This window comes from Protopterus annectens, chromosome 11.part0 (genome assembly GCF_019279795.1).
Source record: "Protopterus annectens isolate FY-2018-M chromosome 11.part0, PAN1.0, whole genome shotgun sequence".
In the NCBI taxonomy this organism is placed as follows: Eukaryota; Metazoa; Chordata; order Ceratodontiformes; family Protopteridae; genus Protopterus; species Protopterus annectens.
In genome coordinates this window covers 1044849192-1044875436 of record NC_056745.1, presented here as the reverse complement: position 1 = coordinate 1044875436, position 26245 = coordinate 1044849192, and the positions used below count along the sequence as shown (strand labels likewise).

Sequence of the window (26245 nt, the reverse complement as noted above, 5' to 3'; positions counted from 1 at the left end):
TTGGTAGTCCCTGCTACAAGCCCAGATAATGTGCAGCAAATCTGTATGTACAATTTCAAGGGTGTGTCCATTTGACAGTTACATATTATACACTATCTGTCTGGGGTACTTCCCCCTGGGTACTGCTTGTATATCTGGGCCGACAGTCATGCCATGTCCATCTTTCAGATGGTGACACATATTACTTCCAAACAGTTACAATGGCTTACTGCTGGAATGTGTTATACTGGGAAGCATTGCGTTTGGCACTGCAGTTGTGAAACTTGGCCCTGTCATTGGTAGTACTAGGCAATGGCCACCAGGACAAACCTCACCATGCATACATAATGACCACTCTCACACAATATACAGCACACAATAACCTAACACATGCAGACCTGCATATTTTACGCTTGCTACAATCTATCCTGCTATCTTGGCCAGCTCAGGTAATCTGTGCTCCACTGTTATTATACCTACACTTACATGTTACTACATTTCTACATAGGACTGGGGGGCACACCTGTGTGTTACTATGTGTCTACATAGGATTGGGGAGGGGCACAGCTTACTGTTACTACATTCCTACATAGGATTGGGGGGCACACCTGACTGTTACTATGTGTCTACATAGGATTGTGGGGGCACACCTGACTGTTACTGCATTTCTACACAGGGTTGATGGAGGGGGCACACCTGACTGTTACTACATGTCTACATAGGATTGGGGGGGCACACCAGACTGTTACTACATTTCTACATAGGATTGGGGGGCACACCTGACACTTGTACACATTTGCTATGACTCTACTGGTATGTCAGGTACTCCATTTCATTCTGTATTCTAACCTATCATGCTGAATAGAGGCATATCAGTGTACTACAGGTCTTAGGTTTGATTGACCTACATTTCAGTTTCTGACTTCTTAACCTTCAGAACTAACATCCCACTGCCTGACCTGTTGTAGTATGTCGATGTAGGCCTGGGGAGGAGGTTAACCATAGCCATCAATCAGAGGCCTTAGTACAGCCTTTGTTTGTGTTTGTCTACACCTGTCCTGCTGGCTGAGAATGTTGTTGGGTATGTGAGCCTCCCTGACTGGCATGTGTGTGTCATATGGACACACATGTGGCCCCAGCACATTTCCTACAGTGGATTTTGTCACCTTGTCTAGTACTAGCTACTATGGTGACACCAGTATTTGTTACAGATTTCATGCTGCCACTATAGGAGTCTACTATCTGCTTGCAACCCATTCAGCCACCCGATTCCCTTGCATGCTCACATCCATACCGTAGATACAAGTAACAACACATACTACTCCATTCAACAATTGGTAGGTAGAGTGACATATCTTGTGGCTGTGCCAGTACTGAGGATGGTGCTGGAGGGCTGCCTATGTTGGATGCACAGAGTACACTCCCTATACATGGTTAAGCACAGGTAGTGTCATGTTTGGCATCCCTTTTACTGTATGTGCGAGTCAGAGAGAGGTGTCATTCCCTGGGTCCTTCCTGTGTCAGTGTATGTGTTATGCGTTGCCTCTTTGCCAAGCCCAGGGCATACTGGGCACACCTCCTTCTGCTTACTGGAGCAGGCTCAGGTTGTTCCCCTTCTGAGTCACTCAGTGCATGTGCAGGCCTTGGCAGTGGTGGATGGCTGTGTGGCCCTGCCCCGTGCTGTTCCTGCTGCAGCTGTTCCCGCAGGATCATATTGTGTAGCATGGGACATACAATGACAATTTGGGTACATGTCGCTGGTGAATACTGCAAGGATCCACCTGATGTATCCAGGCAACGGAACCATGACTTGAGCATCCCAAACACATGCTCTATTATGATTCTGGTCTGTGCGTGTGACTCATTATGGAGCTCTTGTTCGGGTGTGTGTGCATTTCTGATGGGTGTTATCAGCCACAGCTCCAGTGCATAACCAGCATGCGCTATTAGGTGACCGTAAGGGATGTCCCCACTGGCAAATCTATGGCACAGCTGCATTAGATACCAGATGTGGGAGTCATGATAGCTTCCAGGGAAGCCAGCACAGACATTCATTATAATCCCCTGGGTATCACACACTACCTGGCAGTTGATGGAGGGGAAGCCCTTGCGGTTGATGTAGACCCTACCCTGCTCACCGGGTGGTGCTTTGATGCATATATGCATGCAGTCTATAGCACCCACTACCTCAGGGTATTCTGCTAATTGGTGGAAGAGATGCATATTGCTGGCCAATGGCTCACGGGTGTTGGGGAAATATACATGCTCACCGGCATGTGCTGACATGGCATCCAGGAACTGGTGGATTACCCTGGATGCTGATGCCTGTGAGATCCCCATGATATCCCCAGTTGGCCTTTGGAAGGTACCTGTGCCTAGTATTCTCAAGCCTACACATACCTTGGTATCCACTGGGATGGGTTCCCCTCTGTTAGTTCTGTGTGTCAGGCGTGGCCAGCACAGCTCAACAATTTGCTGTAGGAGGTCCCTGTCCACCTTATAGCACTCCACTATCTCCAGCTCATGTAGCCCCTGGTAGGTTACATTGGGTCTGTACACTCATCTCCATCTCCTCACTGTCAGTTGGTCGACAGCATTCTCATCCTCACCACCCTCAGCCTCTTCCACATGTTGATGTATGATAGCTGCTGCAGCCCCCATCATTTTGTTGCTTTTGTTTGTTAAAATTTCCCCGCTTGTGTACACTGGTGGTGTACAGTATGTGGGAAAAAACAGAGGAAAAGTTGTTTGCATAGTTTATAGTAGTGTTCTGGGCTAGGCTGCTGCCTGTGTAATTGGCTGATTTTGATACATTTCGCCTGCCAGCTATGCTAGTTCTCCTTGATTACCTTCCTACTGCTGTTTTCCCTTCCCATTTTCTTCCTGTTTAAGCCCAGGGGTGCGCCACACAAACACAGTGCTCAAATGTGCACAGAGATACTATTTCCTGGTTTACTTTTTTTTCCCCTTTAAAACATGGTGCATGCCACACGCACCTGCTTAGGCAATGTAAAGAGTGCTAAGCAGCTGCAGACGCACACCCTTGCTTAGCTCTGCTAAGCTAAGGTCAAACCCGTGCCACAGGGCTCCAATAAGCTTACAGTATGCCTGACTCACACCCCTATGATGTCAGCTAACTCTTAGACTTGAACCATGCTATTCCCGCACTTACACGGTTGGCTGCTGGCTAGCATTGAGGGGAAATCTAGGATTCAGTATCATTACCCTCATTTGCATAGGATTGCCTGCTAATGCATAGTTACAGATTCCACACTGAGCCTTCCCCCTTAGCAACCACTATTCACTGGCCATGTTGTCTTCTGACTGTCATTGAGTATAATGGCAAAATAGTGATTTTGGTTAGGAAGCTTATTTCAGGTTTTTTTTTTTTTATTTCCATCCGAATCCCGTTAGCGTGCCACTGCCCTACGCTTAAACAGCCAAAATTGGCTAAAAACAAATAACAGTTTTTTTTTTTTTGACAACTGTTTTCCTTGCCAATGGCCAGGCCATATAGTTGGCCATTTGCATGCTTTACACATACTATATACCCTTTATTTGGAGCTGTCAAGGCTCCATTTTGTAGTTTGCAGAAATGTACTCAGTTACTAACCGAGTACATTTCTGCACACTACACTAGTCCTGCATGGCCAGCTGACAGCTTCCTGGATCGCAAATTCACCTCATTTGCATGTTTTTTACCTGCAAATGTTGTAATTTGCATACAGGAGCTGTGTCCATGCAGGAATAATGCAGGAGCACTCATGCATGTCCCTGGAGCTTATTCCTGGACCGCACAATGGCCATATTGCCTCCAGGAGCTCCTGCACTATTCCTGCACACTGTGCAGGGCTTGCTGAATCTGGGGGATTAACTCTGTACCAGAATGTGTGAAAACCAATATACGCTGAAAAAGCAGATGCCAAATAATGCTTTATTCAAGCACAACCTTTTGTATCCTTCCTTCAACTACTTTGTGTTTCATGTCCTTGAAGCAGCTCTTTTCTTTCCATACTTTTGGCTGAATTTCAGTACTGTTTTTATGGTTAGTGCTTACACGGATTTCCTTTTCTTCTAGCTTGGCTTTCTTTGAGGGAGGCCTGCATGTTGATCCATGTTTTTATTTTGTTACTGCATTATATTTTTATTGTGTAATTATGTTTTATGCTTTCCTTATAATTATTCTCTTTTGTTTTGGCAGACTTATTGATTGCTCTGTTATCAATTTTTAATGTTGCTCTGTGTGACATTACACTGTCACTGTATGCTGATCAGGGACCATAGATTTGGATTAGCATTGCCACTTCAGCTGTGCTGCTGTCTTTATTTTGCTGTTCACTGTCTGGGGGAGGAGGTCAGTGAAGCTGCCAGTTTTTCCCTATCCCACCACTCTCGTTAGATGACAGTGTTGAGGTACTTTCAGTGTTTGTGTGTGTGTGTGTGTGTGTGTGTGTGTGTGTGTGTGTGTGTGTGTGCGCACGTGTGTGTGTGTGCGTGTGTGTGTGTGTGTGTGTGTGTGTGTGTGTGTGTGTGTGTGTGTGTGTGTGTGTGCGTGTGTGCGTGTGTGTGTGTGTGTGTGTGTGTGTGTGTGTGTGTGTGTGTGTGTGTGTGTGTGTGTGTGTCAACTGCACCAGTGTCATGGGGCTGCACTGTTTATTCACCAACATCTTATGCATTATGCAGCATACTGAGAACATACTGCAGACTGTGGCAGGGTCATAATAAAGTGCCTCCCACCCACACATAAATATCAAGGTAAAGGAAGGAGGCTTTTAGCAGGCTGAATGCACATTCAAAGTTGTTGAGGGCTTGTGTGTGGGTAAAGTACTGTACTGCAGTTCAGTCATACCGTGTGAGTTCCATATAGGTATTATTAGCCAGGGCTTTAGTTTATATGTAGACTCATCTACAAAGCAGTATCAGCATCTTTGGGTTAGCTACATTTTGACACAGTGTAAATCTAACTATACACAATGTTAGCCACAGTACCTGCACTTGCCAATTAGTTTGTCCTGTGAAACATCACCATGCAAGAAGTGATGATATATTTGACACATTTGTCTTGTATGCGATTCATGGTAACTGCATGGGTACTGTGTGGATACACTGGTTATAAATCATTGTTCTTCATACATGGTATATCAACTCACAGATTGGTAGCCATTATTTTTAACTAATATTTGTGACTGCAGACCAAGTGTTACCTTTATTGGTATGTTTGCCCAATCTATGGCACCCAGGACTTCACAGCGGCAGACAATAACATGGAAAGTACACATGGTTGTAGCACCCTCCTCCCATTAGAGATCACCACAGCGGATCATCTGTTTTCATTTATTTCTGTCCTCTGCATCTTGCTTTGTCGCAACAACCACCTGCATGTCCTCTCTCACCACTTCCATAAATCTTATCTTAGGCCTTCCTCTTTTGCTTTACCCTAGCAGCTCCATCCTTAGCATGTATCTCCCAATATACCCAGCATCCCTCCTCAACCTCAGCACATGTCCAAACCAATACAAACTTGCCTCTCTGGGTTTGTCTCCAAACCATCCAACCTGAGCTGACCCTCCAATATACTCATTTCTAATCTTGTTTATCCTTATCACACCTAATGCAAATCTTAACATCTTTAACTCTGCCACCTCCAGCTCTGACTCCTGTCTTTTCATCAGTGTCACCATCTCCAGCCCATATAACATAGCTGGTCTCACTGCCATCTTGCAGATCTTGCCTTGCACTCTTACTGGTACCCATCTGGTCAAATCACTCCTGAAACTCTTCTCCATGCACTCCAACCTGTCTGAATTCTCTTCTTCGTCTCTCTTGCACACTCACCATTACTCAGTATTTAAATTTGTCCACTTTCACCAACTTTACTCCCTGCATTTTCACCATTCCTGTGCCCTCCCACTCATCCACGCACATATATTCTGTCTTAGTCCTGCTGAACTTCATTCCTCTCCTCTCTAGAGCATATCTCTACCTCTCCAGGGTCTCCACAACTTGTTCCCTACTCTCACTACAGATCACAATGTCATCCGCAAACATCATTGTCCACAGAGACTCCTGTCTAATCTCATCTGTCAACATGACTATCACCATTGCATATAAGAAAGGGCTCAGAGCTGATTCTTGATGCAATCCCACCTCCAACTTGAATGCATCCATCACTTCTATCACAGACCTCACCACTGTCGCACTGCCCTCATACATATCCTGTACCACTCTTACTTCCTTCTCTGCCACTCCCGACTTCCTCATACAGTACCACAGCTCCTCTGTAGACACCCTGTCATATGTTTTCTCTAATTCCACAAAGACACAATGCAGCTCCTTCTAACCTTCTCTATACTTCTCCATCAACACCCTCGGAGCAAACATCATACATGTAGTGCTCTTTCCCAAAATGAAACCATACTGCTGCTCACTGATTATCACCTCCCTTCTTAACCAAGCTTCCACTACTCTTTCCCATATCTTCATGCTGTGGCTGATCAATTTTATCTCTCTCTAGTTACTACATGCACATCCACATGTAGCTGCATTATGTTGAGGAGCTTCTTGAGTATTCTAGAGGCAGAGGGCTGAGAAATACCCAGTGCGTCCCCTTATGGTGTCTGAAAGTTCCCTGTAGCTAGAATATAAAGAGCTACACATGCCCTTGTCTCCATAGGGAAGGGCACATACTTCTATAGATTCTCTGTGGATGACACTTGTCCGTCAAGACCCGTAGAATTCTCCAAGCTACTTGGAATCAGTCGAGAAAGCTTCTGGCCACTGAAGTTTTCCATTGATGCCATATACCACTTTTACATGCTGGCAGGGTGTGGTAGCATTAAATGTTACTACATGAAGCTGCAGGACTGCTGTTAAGCCCAGCAGTCCTGCTCTTTACAACTCTGATCTGTTTCATGTGTTTTGGCATTTTTATAATCAAACATAACATGGTACACATTTCCCCACAACATATGACTATGAATAGTGACTATATTCACTTAGTACACATTTGCATAATATCATGGCTTTATTTTCCAGCTTCTTTCATTTGCATATCACTATGTGGTCATTTGGATATATTGTCTGCAGTGTATTTGTGCTCCCTGCTGTGTAGTTCAGCTTAGGACTATGATATGCTACTATCCTGCACATTGTCGATTCCTGCCAACCATGCACTGTATACCTCATGGCTTGTCTATGAGCCTCAGCCTCAGCCTTGGTAATCATGGGATCATTTTAGAGGCACATATGGTTAATGTTTTAATGATAGCCAGGGGCTTTTCTTCTTAGAAACTTACACCTGTGGTACACTGGCTTGGGAGAGTGAAGTAGAATAAGGGCACTGCTTGAATAAGTTATACATTTAGTGAAAGTACCATGTGTTCTGTTAATGAAGTGTTGCAATACTGAATGGCATATGTAACTGCAAGAAAGGTGTGTGTAGGTTTCCTTGATCGGATAAGGCAAAGATTTCATATTTTTTATAGCCTGCCAGCTGTTTGACACAGCTAAACATTGTTACACAACTGGGGTCCGACCATGAGGAAAATAAGTCTGTATTTTATTTATGATTCAAGTGGAATGAAATTCAGTAAAAAAAATGTATTAATAAAATATCTGATCCATAAGTGGTTATATGGTTTAACAGCCCCTTCAGAAGATCTAAAATTCAAAAGACTAAAAATCAAAATATCTCAAAATATTGAAAATAGAATTTGCCCTTTCTCCAGTGTTGTGTGATCTTGGAGTTTGTATATATAATTAGCAGGGGGTGCAGGGGGGCATCCTGAATTAATGGACATGCTCCACCTCAGAAAATCCAAATCCATCAGAGCCACGAGAACAAGTGACTTAAACCTCAACACAGAAATAAATAGGACGTGCTGGAGGGACAGATTCATAACCCAGAGGCTCCCTACACTCTGGAACAGAATCCCAGTCCATGTTAGGCAGAGCCCCTCACTGACTCTATTCAAGAGAAATCTCGACGAATGGATGGGAGATCGTAGGTTTACCCCGGGGGTCATCTCTGTGTCACTACTAGACAGAGGCATAGTAAACTAAACCCTAAAAGGGCTTAGTATTCTCATCCTAAGGGGTGGTGTAAGCCACATACACTCTGGCTAGGCTTATAAATGCCTTAGGGCAGATAGCCTAGTACGAACCTATGAACCTATGAACCTATTAACAATATTTTCGATATTTTGAGTTTTAGATATTTTGATTTGCAGTCTTTTGAACTTTCAGTCTTCTGACATAGACCCAGTTTAACAGGGTAAGCCAATAAAATGCCGAATAATATTGTTCTACAAACAAGCTAACAGATGCTTTTGACACAAAACCAAGTAACATTTTCCAAGTCCCCAGTGGCTCAGAGTTGTATCAGGCACTGTACACTAGTTTAAAGTACACACTTGCCCTTAGTCTTTTACATAGTAACTCATTTATTTTGCAAATAACTAGATTTAGAAATGCTTGTCTTACCCATAATGCCATCATTGGTAGCAACTGTCATCATTACCCCCTACTGACCCTTTGGTATCTCCCCCAGATTAATAAAAATGTAAATGTATATCCCTAGGTTCGTAGGATGATGATATTAGGCTATTGGCCCCGAGGCCCTTATAAGCCTAGACAAGAATTTCTCCCATGTTCCCTCAAAGACAGCACCTGTTTCCCCTGTCCAGCAGGGACACAGGTGGGATCCCAGGGGTGTATTTTCTGTTTCTGATCCAGTCGTCCAGGTTACTCTTAAAGAGGGCTAGAGAGATACTCTGCTTGACATGGAGAGAGAGTCTATTCCACAGACAGGGGGAGTCTTTGGGACACAAATCTATCCTGCCAACGGTTCTATTAATGTCACTGACCGTAAATTGTCCTTGGGTTCATATGCTAGTACTCGGCTAACTGCCCTTATGGGCCATTTTTAATCATAGCCAATTACCCCATGTGATTATTAAACCCTTCCCCTGGTGGTTTTTGATGGACAGGGTAACAAAACTGACCCTCACATTCTGTGCAGTCCCACCAAATATCATCATATTACACAGCTGTTGGCAAGCATTACTCATGATCATAGCACATGACATCAGATGAGTTTGAAGTTCAATACACATCCTGTTTTGCAGTAAAGACTCATCAGCCTTTAAAAGTGGTCAATCTGCATTAAAATTTGGAATTGTTGTATTCTTTAGAACAACTTCATACCATGTGATGCAGCTTATGTTTTTTATGTATACGATTATAGATGAAATAACAACATTGCTGCATAGGAAAACTTTCTATGTTATTTTTTACTTGATCCCTCACAGAATTATCTGGGTAAACATATTTCTTAACTTTTGAGTATTCAGATGTCTCAATACGCTTATTTTACTGCAAACAATGACTAATGCTAAGTTAAATAAATGCTTTGAATCTAATGAGTGGTACTGATTTAAACTACTTTCAGTTATGGGCTTGTGCCAAGAAAAATATATATTTTTAATATGATAAAGGGGTGTATGTGTGTACTTCCACACCAAAGACTTGCATTGTCAGTCAGTTCTGCAGGTCATGTTTTAATAGTCAGTTTTACACTCTTATAGATGTTCAATACAAGGAAGACACACAGTTTTCTGAGGTTGAGAGAGGTTATCTAAAGTTCTGTAATCTTCATATCGGCTGACAGAGTACAGCAATTTCTTTTTTAATTAACTAGTTACAGTGTCATTCAATGTTGCTTGGCAGTGATAGGAGATAAAATTGCTGTGAACATGTCCAAGATAATTATTGCCCCTTTAACACAATTGATTATCCCTGTAAAACCCAGATGTCATGGGTCATCATTAGGTCTTTCTCCAATATAACCTTTGGCTTGGTATAGGTGATTAAACCTTTCCATTTAAAATCAGAAATGTTAGAAGTATGCCAAGATGAAGCATCTTTGTTAACAATGGTCACAGCCTTTGCAGAATGTAAACATGTTCTGCAATGTTGCAGTGAAAAGAAAGCAGCACAGTATCTTGAAATTGTAGCAAATACAACTGTTATTGTGGGTGATCAAGCTGTGATGTGTTTGCATTAAAATGAATTCACAGGAATTATTTACTGGGGTTTGTGGCTTAAATTGTCTTAAAAACTGCAAGTATTAATTCTAATAGTTATATAAAATGTAACATGATATTTCTTCCGTTTATTTATTTTATTTATATTCATTTACAGGGGCAGTGCACTGATCTCAATGGACTGTTTGCAGGCACAGCCCAATGTTTACTTCTGGCCACTTCAGACTGTCATTATCCAGGTTTCCTCTCTTACAAAATTAGTTTAGTGAATCCATTGTGCTTTTAGAAGTTGCTGATATTCTTCAGAAGGTTGAAGTTAACTGGACTTAGGCCTTTGTTAGCTTTTTCTCTCACCCTCAGAAACATGCTGGGGATTAATGTTTTCTGTAGATGTTGCACTGTCTTACACCTCACAAGCACAAAGCAGGTCATATTCAGTATAGCACTGGATTATGGGCCTCATGAGCCTGGAGATGATATTTGTAAGAAGCCTATTCATTTGATATGACAGTAGCACAGGATTTCAGACTGGAAGTAGATACAGCAGGGTCCATATCAAACATGTGGGCCTGGAGATGTTGTTCTCTCAGCCCTCTTGTTAATCTAGCCCTGACTCAGTGTTTCCAAATGTTGTTACTTATTGTTTCTGCATCACTAACTAGAACCACTTGTTAACACACAACATAGTTTTCTGTAAGTTAAGTGAATTCTAGCAGTTTGTTCTTCACGTTAGAATGACAGATGTTAGAGCCTTCACCATAGTGAGATTTTATCCTGAGTAAATGTAGTTCTGATATCTAATAATCCCTGAGCATTAATATCTGCCATAACATATACAGATAAATTACACTGAATCTGGTGTAGATACTGGCATAGACAATCTTCGAGGGACAAAATATAGTTTGATTTATAATCTGGATCAGGAGAGGACTGTATACTCCACATTAGCTGCTTGTGACTTATGCACAACATTTAGGCAACTCATTCCTTAAGAAACAGTCAATCAGTTCATTCAGGTTGTTAAACAGCAGGCTATAAATATCAGTGCTGAATATATCTGCGGACTTGCACTGGGTGAGTAGTTCTCAACATAATGTTTGTGTTGTTTCCTAGTTAATTTCGGTCTCCATTTTCCCTAGTTCCTGCTGCATAGGCCTACAATGTCCAATATCATTTTCAAAATCTCTGTGCATTTTGCCATTGTTATTTTCATGCTTTCATTCTTGGAATGACTAAACTGACATTTAACAATTCCTTTCTTAGGTTATAAATCCAAAGAAGAAGGCAAAGAAGAAAAAATACCTGAATTCAGGAACAGTAAGTTATCATAGGCTATACCTTGAGAAAATCAGTGATTGAAGCTATTCAGATTTCTCTTGTGTGTAATAAAAAGTTCAATTTAGCAATCTCGTATGTAATGAGTAGGTAAAATACCTAATTTCTGGGACAGTAAGTTATGAAAGAATATACTTTGAGAAAATCAGGGCTGGGCTGTTCAGATTACTCTTGAGTATGATGGAAGGATCAGCTTTGTAATCCCATATGGAATAAGTAGGTATTTTTGGGGATTTGAGTTGTTGTTGTATCTTGCTGTTTCATCTATAACTAAAGTAAGGAGACTCATTGTCATATTTATAGGGTCATACATTCATAGGTAGTTGCTAGGCTGATGACCACTAGGACCCTTACAAGCCTAGCTGTGCTCCCCAAATCATTTCCGACCCAAGGATCATAGGTGTCTGTATGGGGGGTGGGGGGCATGTTATTAGGAAGGTAACTAAGGATTTGTGGGGGAGTGTTAGATAATACTTTTCTTATTTATGGCCTCTGTCCATAAGGGACATGAGGGCCAGACTGTGGGTAAATTTACGATTGTCCATATAATTTTCAAGGTTTTGTTTGATTAGGGTCAGTGATGAATTCTGCTTCAGATGGATGGGGAGCCTGTTCCATAGTGCAAGAATCCTTTCAGACACATATATGCCCCTCCGGCACATTTTATCTATGTCACAAGTGAAGTTCAGATCCCTGGATCTAGATTTTCTGGTGCTATTTGTTTTGTGCTTGTGCAACAGATCCAGAAGACCTGTAAGCCAGGCAAAGATCCCATCTCAGCACCCTGTAGGAGACTGAATAAAGAGACAGAGGATTTAGATAATCAGTGTAGGACAGGGTATTCATGCTCTGAATTATCCAGATAAGTGCTGAGTAGAGTGAAGCTATAACTTCCTTGGACTTGGAAGTACATATATATATATATATATATATATATATATATATACACACATATATAAGTTGAGTAACACAGAATGATTTTTACACTATCTTAGCTACGTGCTGATCAAAAGGCAAATTTCTGTCTACATATGTTCTCAGATCCTTTACTACTGGGTTGACTCTTAGGGATGTTTTATCAATAAAGTAATTATTTTAGGTTGACAATTTCTCACAGGGAATTATAATGCATTTTTTGTCATTGAGTTTAGGCCATGGCTTTAGCAGCAGTCATTTGTCTGCGTTACACCGTCTTCCAAGATGTTACTGTCTAAGGCAGACTCTGAAATAGCTGCAAATGTGCAGTCATCTGTGAACTTGGTGAGACAGATGCATTGAATGTTAGCCTTTACTTCCAAGAAGTACATGCCAAACAGGAGTGGGTCCAACATGGAGCCCTCGGGTACTCCATTGGTGACTGGTGTCTTGATGGAGGTGCTCTCACTGATCATGACTTCTTTGGTCTTGTCCTTTCTGTGAGCCAGCCATCAGTCCAGCAAATTATGTAAGGATTTATACCTAGCTCAGAGAGCTTGTTAACAATGCTTGAGTGGGGTATTGTATTGGATGCATTAATGAGGTCATGATATACAGTATGCACTTCATATCTTGACCCAGCTAAGATATGCCATATGTACTGTTTTACTCTCATCCATTGCTTTGGTGACCCGCTCAAAGATGTCTACTAGATTAAGTAGGCATGACCTTCACTTAACAAAGCCAAATTGGGATGGGTTCAATGCCTGCATGCTGCCAGTGTCCGTGTTTATCATTTCCATGATAAGTCATTCCATGTATTTGCATTTGGCTTGTTACACTGATGGGTCTGCAGTTCCTTGGATTGTTTGACCCTTGTGGAGGGTATAACTCTTGCAATCATCTGTTCACATGGAATGTAGCCTGTTTCAAGGCTGTAGTTGAAAAATGCCTCAAGTGGTCCTGAAAGGTCATGTTTTAGACTGTTCAGGAGGCAGCCAGAGATGTTGTCCAGGACCCATGGACATGGTGTTCTTAGCTTTAGTAAGTGCTGCCAGCACCTGGTCCATTCTAATAGCTGGGAGTAGTATATATGTTGGAGGAGATTTCACTTGATGGTGCTGGGGAAGAGGGCATGGAGGCTGAAGTTTGAGCTGTGTTTGTCGGCCAGTATTGCTATGCCACCCTGAATGGTGAAGGTGGTATCATTCACCACCAGTTCAGCACAGCTGTGTGTTACCTTTAAGGATCCAGACATAGCTGAAGAATGCCTTGTGATCATCCTTAGCCTGTGAGGCTGTTCTTATCTCATAGCTGGCCTTGTTGAACTTCATTAGACATCTTTGTTTCTTGTTTAGTTGTATAAGAGAGAACGTGTGTTTAAGTTAGTTGCTATTCTTGATTTTAGCCATGAGTTTTCTTCTTTTATTATATAGCATGTTTAGGTGAGGATTCCACCAGTGAGGTTTGTTTTTAGTGTTTGTTTTGGGTATACTTCTGGTAGGTACAGCAGCCTCATTTGCAGCCATTCATATGTTTGTGTAGGGACACCTTGAATAATTCAGCATAGGTAGCTGTGGTCTTTAGATTAGGGAAGCCTTGAATTTTGGCAAATAGTCACTTAATGGAATGTAGTTTGTCTTAGAATAGCTCATAACTCTTAGTGGGTTAGCTGGATTTTCTAATTTGATTTTTAACTTCAAAGGAGACAACTTTGTGATCCAACCTCACTACTATGAACCAGGGGGGCTGCAACATTCTCCCATTTTGGTGAATACCATATCCAATGTCTTTGTCCATCTGGTTGGAGTGTGAACTATTTGTTAAGTCCAGGAAGGATTGTACTTTGAGGCAGTGCAGTTTTCCCAATCTGTAGAAGGGTAGTTAAACTCTTCCATGAATAGGGTATTTGTTTGGATGTTCAGCACTTCTTGTAGGTTTAGGTAAGATTTGTTAGACTCTAGGAGCATAGATAGTGATCGGTATCTATGATATGATGTGGAACCTTATCTATGGTGACCTGAACATGGATGAGCTCCTATGGTATCATCCTGTTTAACCAGCCTGGAGGTATGTTTGTTGCTAATGTAGATTGAGACACCTCCACCTTTGGCCCTAGTCTGTACTGCTGTTGATCTAAAGTGCACAGTGGGAGCACTTTCTATGTTTTCAAATCAAGTTTTCGTCACAGCACTGTGTGTACAGAGTGAAGAGGGCTTGAAGGATGTGGAGTTTTTATTTGGACTCCTGGCACTTAAGTGTAAAACCTTAAAGTTGCTTGGAGACTTTTTCACTATGTTGGTAATTTTGTCTTTTTAGCATTACCTAAAAAAGGCTCTAAGGGGGCGGATAAAGTTTTAGCTAATATGTGAACACCTAGAGTGTACAAGTGCAGCCTGTCCTTTGCAAAGCAACATGGTCTGCTGACCATGTACTCCCATGCTGACAGATATTGGATCCCCTGGAGTGACACCAGAAACTAAGCCAATCATAAAGTCAGTCATTTTGTTTTCATACTCTGGCATCATCCTTGGTGAAAGTAGACTGCTGTTCTGTGCAAGGCTCATACCTATCTGTGACATACATTCTGAGATACCCATTATATGTCTTTTCATATAGTCCATTGAGGTATGTCTCAGGTCATTTACACCCACATGGACTATGGTAGAATCATATTGATACCAGGGGTGCAGTGACTTGACTGTATGTGCGATATTGCAGATCCTTGCTCCAGATAGACAATGAACCATTATCTTCTCCTTGTCTGATATTGTGAGTGAGGCATTTATGTGTCGCACAATGCAGTAAAATGACAAGAGTATCAAGTAAAGTATATGCTTTCTTTATGGACTTTGCTGTTGAGGGACCATTGGGTGTAGGCTTATGTGAGATGTTTGGTGTTACTTTTGGTGTGTACTTTAGTGATTGCTGAAGAACAGTGTTCCTGTTAGGTGGCTTTGGAGGTCTTTGAGCATAAGACAGTCTCTGCGTCTGATGAGTGGTGTGTGTGTGAGGGATGTAGTGTGGGTATTCCTGACAACCTTGTTTGTATGCGAGGTTTTTAACTCCAAGGAACTAGGGTATTCACATCTCTCATTCCATGTTATTTAACTAGTTGTTTCAGCACATGAGACAATTGCTACATCGTCTTAGGATGCCCAAGTCTACCAAGCTGGCCACAGAGACATTTGGAAATTGCACATCTATGTTTTCTGTTCCTATAATAGGGTGGGCTGTTTAGGATTAAGGATTTTCTTTTAATAGGGCTCTTATGGGGTAAGTTCTGGGATTAAGAGCAAGATGATTTATAGTGCTAGGATATGGTAGTGCTATTTAATACACAAACTAGTTTTTGGGATGAAGGGCAAGATGTTATACAGTGCTAGGATATGGTAGTGCTATTCTATGTGCAATCTAGCTGCTCTAAGCTTAATTCTGAACAATGCTGCACTGTTTACCAGGCTTCTGACCTAATCTTAACTTTATAAGGAAATTTTACTCTCTAGGCGTTTGATATATCATTCCTCTTCATAAAAGCGGAACTCTTATGATTTTTCAAACTACTGACCCATTGCCATTCTATCCCCCCTATTTAAACTTCTAGAGAAGTGTATTCACTTCCAAATCATGAAATTCCTGAACACACATCAACTTCTGTCCACCACACAACATGGCTTCCGCCCACATCATAGCACAACCACTGCTCATCTCTCTTTCACTAATCAAGTTAACCAACACAGGAAAAACAATAGGTTTACATCTGCCATTTTTTTGGGATCTCTCCAAAGCATTTGACATTGTCTCACACACCATTCTGCTAGATTCTCTAGCCTTGCTATCCTTTACCCCATCTACTATAGCCTGCTTCAGAAGCTACTTGTCTGACAGGCAACAATCAGTCCAATGGCAAGGATTACTCTCCCCTCAACTTCCTACCACCATAGGTGTCCCACAAGGCACAATACTGGGCCCACTTCTCTTATTTATCTTCACCAGTCTACATAGCTCAACCCAGCATGCCACACTTATTCAATATGCAGATGATTTGACTTTGATCTGCACAGCCCCATCTCCAGCCATTCTGCAAGAACTCACCCAGGAAACCTTTAACTCTGTAGAAAAATGGATTTCTGACATCCAACTCATCCTAAACCCCAATAAGACTAAATTACTACTATTTACCCATAAATCAAAAACTGTTCCCCTCTACTTCACCATCACCTCTAAAAATGGCACTACCATTTCCCCTTCTGACCATACCAAACTTCTCGGCATTGAAATTGACAATGATCTTCACTTCGATGTCCACATCTCACAAACCATCAAAAATGTTCACAAAAAATAGGCACACTATATAGGCAGAAAAACTTTTTCTCAGACCAAGCAAGTATCACCTTAGCCCAGACTCACCTATTGCCCACATTAATGTATGGCACACCAATTTTCTCCCACATCAGAAAAATAGATCTAGACAAAATAGAATCATGCTACAATAAGATCACCAAATTTGCTAAATACACCACCTTCTAGTATTAGCTAGAAGTACCTCAACTACTTAATTACCATCAGCTAGTCACTGCCTGCAATATTCTTAAATACCCTGACAAAACCCCATCATTAACTCAACTACTTGCCACTAAACAGCAAACCGCTCTCTCCGATCTAGTGACAAATCTCTCCTCTGCATCACTAGTGCAAACAATACTGCAGGAAAAGTGCTTTATTTCCACACCATTGCTAGAAACTAGAATTGCCTTCCCCGACCACTGCCTCCACCACTTCGCACTTCAAAAACTCCCTCAAATCACATCTGATGAATACCTGGCTATGTCCTTGTATTATTTAAACTTAAGCTTTTCTCCCTTCTCCTCCTCATACCCCTTCACCAATACGAAGTTAGTCACTATAATCTTCTAGAGGACTAAAACTCTAACAGCCATTAGTCCAGCCTGTATCCCCAGCTCCTAATCCCTGCTGTTTGAAACTTCTCTGATTGCTGAAAAGTGTCTTGTCTGTTTGCATTTTTAATGTGAATATATGATTGTTTTGTTGTATAATGTACATGTTTTCTGTACTACTCTATATAAAAATATTTTTCTCTAGATTAAATTGCACTACTCTGTATAAAAATATTTTTCTCTTGTTTAACAATGTGGAGCTTTCCTCTCCAGGCCTCCACTGTAAATGGACCTAGTCCAGTCGGAATTTCCTGTTTAACAAATGTAAAATAAATTAAAAATAAAATAAATAAAATAAGTCACTGCTAGCTGCCAGAGCTCAGTGGGCATCTCCAAACAAATATTCCTAATTTATATTAGAGAGAAAAGGCTTGAAAACTGACTATGCCTCTAGCCAATAAACAACCACACGTTGTGCTTTCCAACTCAGAGAGACAAAGTAAACACCTTCTGCCAAAAGATGGATCATCCTGGAATTTTTTAATGTAAAAGCACAGCAAAAGCAGCTCTCAAAAGCAGATTAAACAACAAACAACTACCAAACAACTAAGTTCCTAGCTAATTTGCCCTTCTGTAAGGTGATTTGGAGGCAAACGGAACCCGAAGAGCCAATAAGCAGAGAAATTACTATTTTTGCCACAAAACTGAGTAAATACTTTAAAAGATTTCTCATAAATAGTAGTGGTCATTGTATAAAGCAAGTACAAATACAGTAAATCAAGAAAATATTATGTTCCTAGCTTCTGTGGCTCTTGATGCAGTTGAAACACTTGAAAAGCATTGCATAGTTCTCTTTAAGTGAACACAGAGTCTTACAAACTTGCTTGCTTTATAGCAGAGAAAAAAAGGCTTGAAAACTAACTTCTCTGCCCTTTAGCCAAGGTCTTGACACCATGGCTCTGTATTCCAGACTTACTAATTCTTAAAGGAGCATTCTCTCTGGGACGATTGGGGAGAGATGGGCGAAGGCTGCCAGCCTAGTCAAATATAATTTGATATATAATTCTGGCATTTGTAAATACATGTAAAACACAGGCATGTTTTCTTGAGTGTAAAAGAATATTGTGAAATGTGGAATTGCAGAATATGTGACATTGCACTCTGCTTGCCCAGTGTAGCATGTTGTGACCCTTTCATGTTAGAATTCATCTCCAGTGCATCTGGATGAAGGTTTCATGTCCGTTGTTTTAAGGGTAAAGTTTATTACCAGAATTTACATGTGGATGGTGCTTTACTGCTCTGGTTTCTGTTAGAATATACATGTGAAATGTCTTCTATTGTTGAAAGTCTCTAAGCAGGTGTTAGATTGCTAAATAATGCAGTTTGTTTGCCTGGGAAAACCTAAGTGTCAACATGATGTAATTTGGGGAAGGCCTTAGAGACATGTCTGTTAGTAATGTTTAAATACTATTTCTCACAAGAGACTTGGAGCATTTTGATCTTGGATATCTAACTCAGCACTCTGCCTCATGCTCACATGTAAGTTTTAGCACTGTGATTTCTTGTAGGAATAGGTAAAGCTAGTAAAGATTAATTAGGTATTTTCTTTGAAATCAGATCTGTCCTACTGTATTATTTTAAGTTTCTGTGTGATCTTAGATATCTCTGTGGTGTAGTAGTTTTGTCTTGTGTTTTAATTATTCATTATTAAATATTTTAAAACCTTCTACCTGTGGCTGATTTATGTAGAGATAAATTATGCTTTAGAGTACATTATATATTTATAGAGTTTACTGTCTAAGCCCTTCCAATAAGCCTAGATTGAATAGTCACATTACCATTGGATAATAATATTACACAGTAATAACTGGACACCCCTTTAAGGGCCTTTTAGTAGCTGATATTATTAGCTTTGTGGTGGCAGGGATTACTACCGTATGGTCTGGGTAAAGGGGCACAGCTGGAGAATCTGTGTCAGCCTTTCCCAGGAGTGTCTGTGAAGTTGTATGAATACTTATCTCAAAGTGTGTGTGTGGTGTGTCAGCTACTTGGCAGGGACACGAAGCACTGGTTGGACAGAGAGGGTACTGGAGGTTTTAGCTTGCCCAGCTAGGCTGAGAACTGGAGCCTATAGCTGTGCCAGTGGGGAGTCTTATTGGGGATCTGGTGAGCAAGGGAGCAACCAGCCCCAGACTGACTGTGATCTCTGTGTGCACTTAAGGGAAATTGTACTTTACTGTGTATATTAGTTATCCTTTCCTCTCTTCTAGGAGACAACTTCCCTGGTGTTAGTGGTGAGGGTTGAGGCTCCTTGATTGCTGGGCCAGGGCATGGTCATCACAAGTGGTGGCAGTGGTGGGATCTACTTCACATACTAATTGGCTTGTAGTGGTGTGGGTAGAGCAAATTCCTGTAGCTTATGTACTGTGATCTCTAAAAGTGTTTTGTACTCTAAAACAGCCATGCAGTGTATACTCAGAGTTCAAATCACAATTGTTTTATTTTTTTTGTAAGCTTAGTGTTAGTCAGGATGAGCAGGCAGCATGTCAGCAGAAGAGTATGGAAAGCTGACAAGGAGCCAGCTGGCGGATATGTGCCAGGCTAGGGGACTGGTGCATGGAAACCTGACCAAAGCAGACCTGATTGCAGCCTTGGTTACAGCTGCATCAGAAAACAGAAGCCTGGAGGACAATCAGACTGACAGTAGAGATACAGTATCCTCAGAGAATGGACAGCTCAACCTTTTTGCAGTGGATTTAAAAATCCAGCTGGAGCGAAAGAGACTTGAGTTGGAGGACAGGCATATGGAACTAGAAGCAGCCGAGAAAATGAGGAGTCCAAAAGCTGAGGAAAATGAACAGCAGAGTAGGTATGAGAGGGAAATGCTGACTCTTCGCCAGAGTCATGGAGGTAATGGGGAAGGGAGTAACTGGACCCCAGAAGCACAAAACATCAGTAATTTCTTCCACAATTTAAAGAGGGGGATACTTTTGATAACTTCATTCATATGTTTGAGTGAGTATGTAAACAGTATGAAGTTGACCAAGGGCTCTCTGGGTACGGTTCCTGACCCCCTTACTCCATGGTAAAGCTATAACTTCTTTAGCAAAAATGCATGATACTGACTGTTTTGATTATACTGCTGTAAAAAGACACTTGTTGGAATGTTTTAAGCTAACACCTGACATGTATAGGAAAAAGTTTCGTGAGCATAGACGCAAGGCAGATGAAAATGTATGTGAATCTTGCTGAACTGAGCACTTATTTTCATAGCTGGGCGAGTGGATGTCAGGTCACCACTTTTGAAGGGCTGGCAGACCTTTTGGTAAGGGAACAAGCCCTTAGCACTTTGCCTAAGAACATGAGGATCTGGTTAGCTGATAGACAGTGTGTTATTTCAGAGGAGTTGGGGAAGAAGGGAGACCTATACCTAGCAAGCAGTGCAGCCCTGCACAGTATAGGGACCCCCAGTACTGCTCATGGGACTAAAGGAACCCATGGAGGACAGCACAGACTGCCCCAACAGAATCCACCAGTAGCAGGGGAAGCCACTAGTCCAAGTATATGTCCAGGACCTAGGGTGGAATGTTTTGAATGCAACCAGTGGGGCCATGTGGCATACAGGTGTCCATGGAGGCAAGGTGGGGAACCAAAGTTAAGGGAGCCATTAAGTGGTAAATCAAAATGCCAATACTAGGTTGTTTTGAGACAACAGGGATATGGAACTACCATCCTACAGATGTCTTGAGAGGGAAGGATTTAGATGAGGCAGTACTATGTACTTATGCAGTTACATGCAGTGAAGCTAGGAGACAAGCATGTGGGTCTGGTAGCCTGGGGGGGATCCAGACAGACTGCATACTTGCAGCCAGGACTGCTGAGGTTGTTACTTCAGGGAGTGAGCTACGCTGTAGCAGTGAAACTGAATGTGAGCCACAGCTGCTTGTGGGTACTGATGTTCCCTTGGACAGGGTAACTCCAAAGGTAGAGGTGAGTAGTAGTACCCAGGTTGACAGTGAGGCACTGCTTTCAGAGGATGCCAGACTTCCTCTGGAAGGGGAGCTGGGAAAGGTTACAAGGAGAGACTTGGGACAGGCTCAACTCTCAGACCCTACATTGCAAGGCCTGAGGCAAGTAGTTAGGGAGGCACCTGATTCTCAAGGGAAGGGGGGATCTGTATACTGGAACAAAGGGTTACTGTACAGAGAATGGACCCCTGAGGGAGGGCTAGAAGGTTAGAGAGTACAGCAGTTGGTAGTGCCTAGAGCTTACCATCTGGCGCTTCTAGCCATAGCCCATGATATTCCCTTTGCAGGTCATATGAGCATAACACATGCAAAGAGGCATATTATGCAAAACTTCTATTGGCCTGGAATTTCCAGAGAGGGAACAGGGTACTGCAAGACCTGTGAGCAGTGCCAAAAGGTAGGCAAGGCAGGAGACAAGGTGAGAGCTCCTTTGATGCCTTTGCCTGTGATTTAGGAGCCATTTCAAATGGTAGCTATGGATATTGTGGGTCCTCTGAGTACCCCAAGTTCCACAGGGAAAAAGTAAATCCTAGTGATTGTAGATTATGCTACACAATATGCTGAGGCAGTGGCTTTGTCCTCCATTGAGGCAGAGAAGGTGGCAAATGCTTTGCTAGAGATTTTCATCAGGGTAGGTTTCCCAAAGGAAATACTGTCTGACAGAGGTGCCAATTTTATGTCAGACCTGCTGGCTTGTCTGTGGAAGTCCTGTGGGGTGAAGCACATGAAGACCACCCACTACCATCCCCAGACTGATGGTCTTGTTGAGAGGTTAAACTCTACAATCAAGTCCATGCTACAGGCATTTGCAGATCAGTTTAAGAGGGAGTGGGACAAATATTTGCCTCATCTGTTGTTTGCTTACAGAGAGGTTCCCCAGGAATCCACAGGTTTTTCACCCTTTGAGTTGCTGTATGGGCATAGGGTGAGGGGACCTCTAGATTTAATTCGAGATGAGTGGGAAGGTGAGTGTTTGTCTCACAAGGAGTCTGTTGTGGCATATGTCCTGAACCTCAGGACAAGGCTCAGGGAACACATGGGCCTGGCCCAGGAGAACCTGGCAGAAGCCCAATAACAGGAAAAGGTGTGGTATGACAGGAGTGCTCAAGCTAGAGAATATGCTGTGGGGCAGCAGATAATGGTTCTCATTCCTTTCAGACACAGCAAGCTGCAAGCAGCTTGGGAGGGACCCTACAAGGTGGTATGAAATGTAAGTGATGTTAACTACATGGTGGAAGTGCTAGGCAGATGGCAGGGGCACAAATTGTACCATGTTAACATGATGAAATCTTACAATGATACGGAGGCCCTTGTGATGAGCATTTGCAGTGGATTGCAGGAGGAGTCTGAGGGAGATCTGGGGACTGATCTCCTCAGTGAGGCTCGGGCTGACACCTCGGTGGAAGGGGTAGCAATGTCCCAACAACTATCTCCTACCCAGGTTCGAGAAATCTGAGCAGTGTTGCAGGAGTTTGGGGGCATGTTCACCAGGAAACCAGGGAGCACCCACCTGGTGCAGCACCAGTTGGATACAGGACTCCAATGGCCTATCAGGCAGGCCCCTTATAGGGTGCCTGAGAGAGTCAAACAGATTCTGAGGGAAGAGGTACAGGAGATGTTGGAGCTAGGGGTGATTCAAGAGTCCAACAATCCCTGGGCCTCGCCAGTGGTGTTGGTGCTGAAGAAGGATGGCAGCACCAGGTTCTGTGTGGATTACAGGAAACTAAATAGTCACAAAGAGTCAGATGCTTACCCCATGCCTAGGACAGATGAGGCCCTAGAGCAGCTGGGTGGGGCTAAGTATCTTACAACCATTGATCTTACCAAGGGTTACTAGCAGGTGCCCTTGACTCCCAGTGCTAGAGAGAAGTCAGCCTTTATGACTCCTTTTGGCTTGTATGAGTTCACAAAGATGCCCTTTGGGATGAAGAATGCCCCAGCCACTTTCCAGAGGCTAGTAGATCATATCTTAGCAGGAGCAGGAGGGTTTGCCCTTCCTTACATAGATGATATTGCTATCTACAGCCATTCTTGGCAAGAGCACCTTCAGCATGTCATGGAGGTGCTGGGCAGACTACAGAGGGCAGGGTTGACCATTAAGCTGAGAAAATGTCAGGTGGGTATGGCAGAGGTCTCCTGACTAGGACATAGAGTGGGGAGTGGTAAGATAAGGCCAAAACCCATCAAAGTGGAAGCTATTCAGTCAAGGCCTGCACTTGTTACCAAAAAGCAGGTGAGGGCATTCTTATGGACAGCAGGGTACTACAGAAAGTTCATTCCCAATTATAGTCCCATAGCTGCACCCCTCACAGACCTGACAAGGAAGAACAGGCCAGATAAGGTAGTGTGGACTCCAGCATGTCAGCAGGCATTTCAGAAGCTTAAGGAAGCTTTGGGAGGACCCCCTGTGTTAGCCAGTCCAGACTATAGGAAATAATTTGTTGTGCAGGTGGATGCTTCAAACTATGGGATGGGGGCTGTACTTAGCCAGATTCCTTCAGAGGGAGAAGAGCACCCAGTAGTTTATCTCAGTTGTAGGCTCTAACCCAGGGAGGAGTGCTATGCAGCGGTAGAAAAGGAATGTCTAGCCATAGTGTGGGCACTACAAAAACTTCAGCCTTATCTGTATGGAAGAAAATTCACCACACTGACAGATCACAACCGTCTAACATGGTTAAACAGAGCCAGTCAGCAAAATGCCAAGTTGCTAAGATGGAGTCTGGAGTTGCAAGCATATGATATGTCAGTGCAGCACCACAGTGGGAGTAGCAATGCCAGTGCAGATGGGCTCTCAAGACAGGGAATGGGGTGAGGTACACCCAAATAGACCTGACACTCTCAAGCGATGTTTCTCAAGGGGCACTTGAAAAACTTGCTTGAGTTCCCCGGGGGGGATATGTGACGATTGGGGAGAGATGGGCGAAGGTTGCCAGCCTAGTCAAATAGAATTTGATATGTAATTCTGGCATTTGTAAATAAATGTAAAATGCAGGCATGTTTTCTTAAGTGTAAAAGAATATTGTGAAATGTGGAACTGCCAAATATGTGACAACATTGCACTCTATTGGCCCAGTGAAACATGCTGTGACCCTTTCATGTTAGAATTCAGCTCCAGTGTGTCTGGATGAAGGTTTCATGCCCATTGTTTTAAGACTAACGTTTATTACCAGAATTTACATGCAGATGGTGCTTTACTGCTCTGGTTTCTGTTAGAATATACATGTGAAATGTCTTCTGTTGTTGTAAGTTTCTGAGCAGGTGTTAGATTGCTAAATAATGCAGTTTGTTTGCCTGGGAAAACCCAAGTGTCAACATGATGTAATTTGGGAGGGCCTTAGAGACATGTTTGTTACTAATGTTTAAATACAATTTCTCACAAGAGACATGGAGCATTTTGATCTTGGATATATAACTCAGTACTCTGCCTTATACTCACATGCAAGTTTTAGCACTGTGATTTCTTGTAGGAATAGTTAATGCTAGTAAAGATTAATTAGGTATTTTTCTTTGAAATCAGACCTGTCCTACTGTATTATTTTAAGTTTTTGTGTGATCTCTGAACTCTTAGATAGCTCTGTGGTGTAGTCTTTTGTCTTGTGTTTTAATTATTCATTATTAAATATTTTCAAACATTCTACCTGTGGCTGGTTTATGTAGAGATAAAGTATGCTTCAGAGTACATTATATATTTATAGAGTTTACTGTCTAAGCCCTTCCAATAAGCCTAGACTGAATAGTCACATTACCATTGGATAATAATATTGCACAGCAATAATTGGACATCCTTTTAAGGGCCTTTTAGTAGCTGATATTATTAGCTGGGTGGCGGCAGGGATTACTACCATATGATCTGGGTAAAGGGCCACAGCTGGAGAATCGGTGCCAATCTTTCCCAGGAGTGTTTGTAAAGTTGTATAAATACTTATCTCAAAGTGTGTGTGTGTGTGTGGTGTGTCAGCTACTTGGCAGGGACATGAAGCACTGGTTGGACAGAGAGGGTACTGGAGGTTTCAGCTTGCCCAGCTAAGCTGAGAACTGGACCCTATAGCTGTGCCAGTGGGGAGTCTTATTGGGGACCTGGTGAGCAAGGGAGCAACCAGCCCCAGACTGACTGTGATCTCTGTGTGCACTTAAGGGAAATTGTACTTTACTGTGTGTATTAGTTATCCTTTCCTCTCTTCTAGGAGATGACCTCCCTGGTGTTAGTGGTGAGGATTGAGGCTCCTTGATTGCTGGGCCAGAACACGGTTGTCACACTCTCATTGCACATATCACTGTTTGTGGCATCACCCATACTTTAGAAATAAATCTCTCTACCCTGAAATTTTTGTATAAATAGCATATAAAAACCTGGACATAGATTGTGTGTGTGTGTGTGTGAGTGTGTGTGTGTGTGTGTGTGTGTGTGTGTGTGTGTGTGTGTGTGTGTGTGTGTGTTTGTCAAATGAAGAATTTACATGTATATGAATTCAAAACATGTATTTCAAGCAGACTCAGCTATGTACAGTCACTGAAGTTATTTTTTGAGGCGTGGGGGAGAGGTGCCAGGCAGAAATCCAATATATTTGAGATGAACTGTCTGAAGTGTGGACATAAGTGTGGTACTGCTATAATGTGTGTAAAAAGATGAAGACTGAGGTACATGATGGTATTCTCATTGCTCTGAGGTACAGCAGTGTCAATGTTAGCATATATAAGTGGCAGAAGGGGGGGGGGTGCAAACTATCACATCAGAGTAGTGCAGCGGTGGAAATCTCACATCAAAAATGTCATGTTTGACAACAATTTCACTGTTTGATGTTATGGTGACTGATGTCAGTTCTGTGAATTCACTTTTTAGTACTGATAACTACTGGAGTACAGATTGCCTACAACATGGGATTGTCTGTGGATGAATTTCCCACATGCGATCCCTCCTATGGCCATGGAAGGCATGGACTCTGGAGACAGACCACCAGGTGATTGCATTGTGACTTCTGAAGGTACCAGTGGGAGCAATGTGTTCCACTAATGACCTCAGCAGCATTGTTTGTTCCCTGTCTCTAAA

General features: G+C 42.4%; 1 protein-coding gene across 1 annotated transcript in view; it reads left to right on the top strand.

Moving 5' to 3' along the window:
• Positions 1-26245, top strand: part of LOC122815689 (copine-8) — a 3116673-nt gene that overhangs the window by 2213786 nt on the left and 876642 nt on the right. Inside the window, exon 12 of the mRNA XM_044088391.1 lies at positions 11286-11339. Within this exon, the coding sequence (XP_043944326.1) occupies positions 11286-11339 (54 nt within the window). The remainder of the gene's footprint in view (positions 1-11285; positions 11340-26245) is intronic.